This window comes from Etheostoma spectabile, chromosome 20 (assembly GCF_008692095.1).
Source record: "Etheostoma spectabile isolate EspeVRDwgs_2016 chromosome 20, UIUC_Espe_1.0, whole genome shotgun sequence".
Classification (NCBI taxonomy): domain Eukaryota; kingdom Metazoa; phylum Chordata; class Actinopteri; order Perciformes; family Percidae; genus Etheostoma; species Etheostoma spectabile.
In genome coordinates, this window is record NC_045752.1 from 21951894 (window position 1) to 21952639 (window position 746).

Genomic DNA, 746 nt, shown 5'->3' on the forward strand with positions numbered 1-746 from the left:
TCTAAGCTGTCCTGTCAAAAATAAAGGCCTAAAAATTCCTTCAAAAAATCATCTCAATAACTAACTTTTAAGCGCAGCTTTTAACCAAGAATCTTATTTTTTTTACTCTTTAGTCAATTCTTGGCAGTGTTCTTGTGAGTAATTCTCAGAGGCTTGATAAATACGGGCTCTGACCAGCACTTGTGTATTCTGGTGAAGTGGGTATACGATTCAAGTTGCAGGTGAGGAATACTTACTCTTAGGTGGCCATGGTTTAGGTGCCCAATCTGTCTTGGGTCTGGCTTTGATTTCTGCAATGCGATCATTGAACCTGGCGCTGTCTGTGGACACAGTGCTGTATGCCTGGAGGGAGGAGAAAGTCAGAATCTGATGTTCATTCTGTTCATTCCTCAATCCTGAAACTTTTTATTTATTTATTTATTTTTTTAATTCCAGTTACTTTGCAAAATCTCTCAAATTACAGGATTAGCTCATTAGTTGGACTTGGGTAGCTCTTTGTTGAGGACATAATGTTAGCATCTTCAACGGGATGCCAACTCTAAAAATAAATTTAAAAAACAAAATCTGACCAAAGGCCGACCCTAGTTAAATGTTTATTAACTGTTAAGAGAAGTGGGCAAAAGCTTGCTCCAAAAAGAGCCATGAATCTACGTACTAAAAAACAACAAAAACAACAACAAAGGGATTAGAAAATAACAATTGTATAGCATATTTTTTGTATTCTTTTACAATGCTAAAAAAAAACA

The 746-nt window shown here is 35.9% G+C and overlaps 1 protein-coding gene across 7 annotated transcripts in view; it reads right to left on the bottom strand.

Annotated features, from left to right (window-relative positions):
• Positions 1-746, bottom strand: part of mgarpa (mitochondria localized glutamic acid rich protein a) — a 22769-nt gene that overhangs the window by 16400 nt on the left and 5623 nt on the right. For all 7 annotated transcript variants that reach the window (XM_032499918.1, XM_032499917.1, XM_032499916.1 and 4 more), the window contains exon 3: positions 237-342. In XM_032499918.1, the coding sequence (XP_032355809.1) occupies positions 237-342 (106 nt within the window). The remainder of the gene's footprint in view (positions 1-236; positions 343-746) is intronic.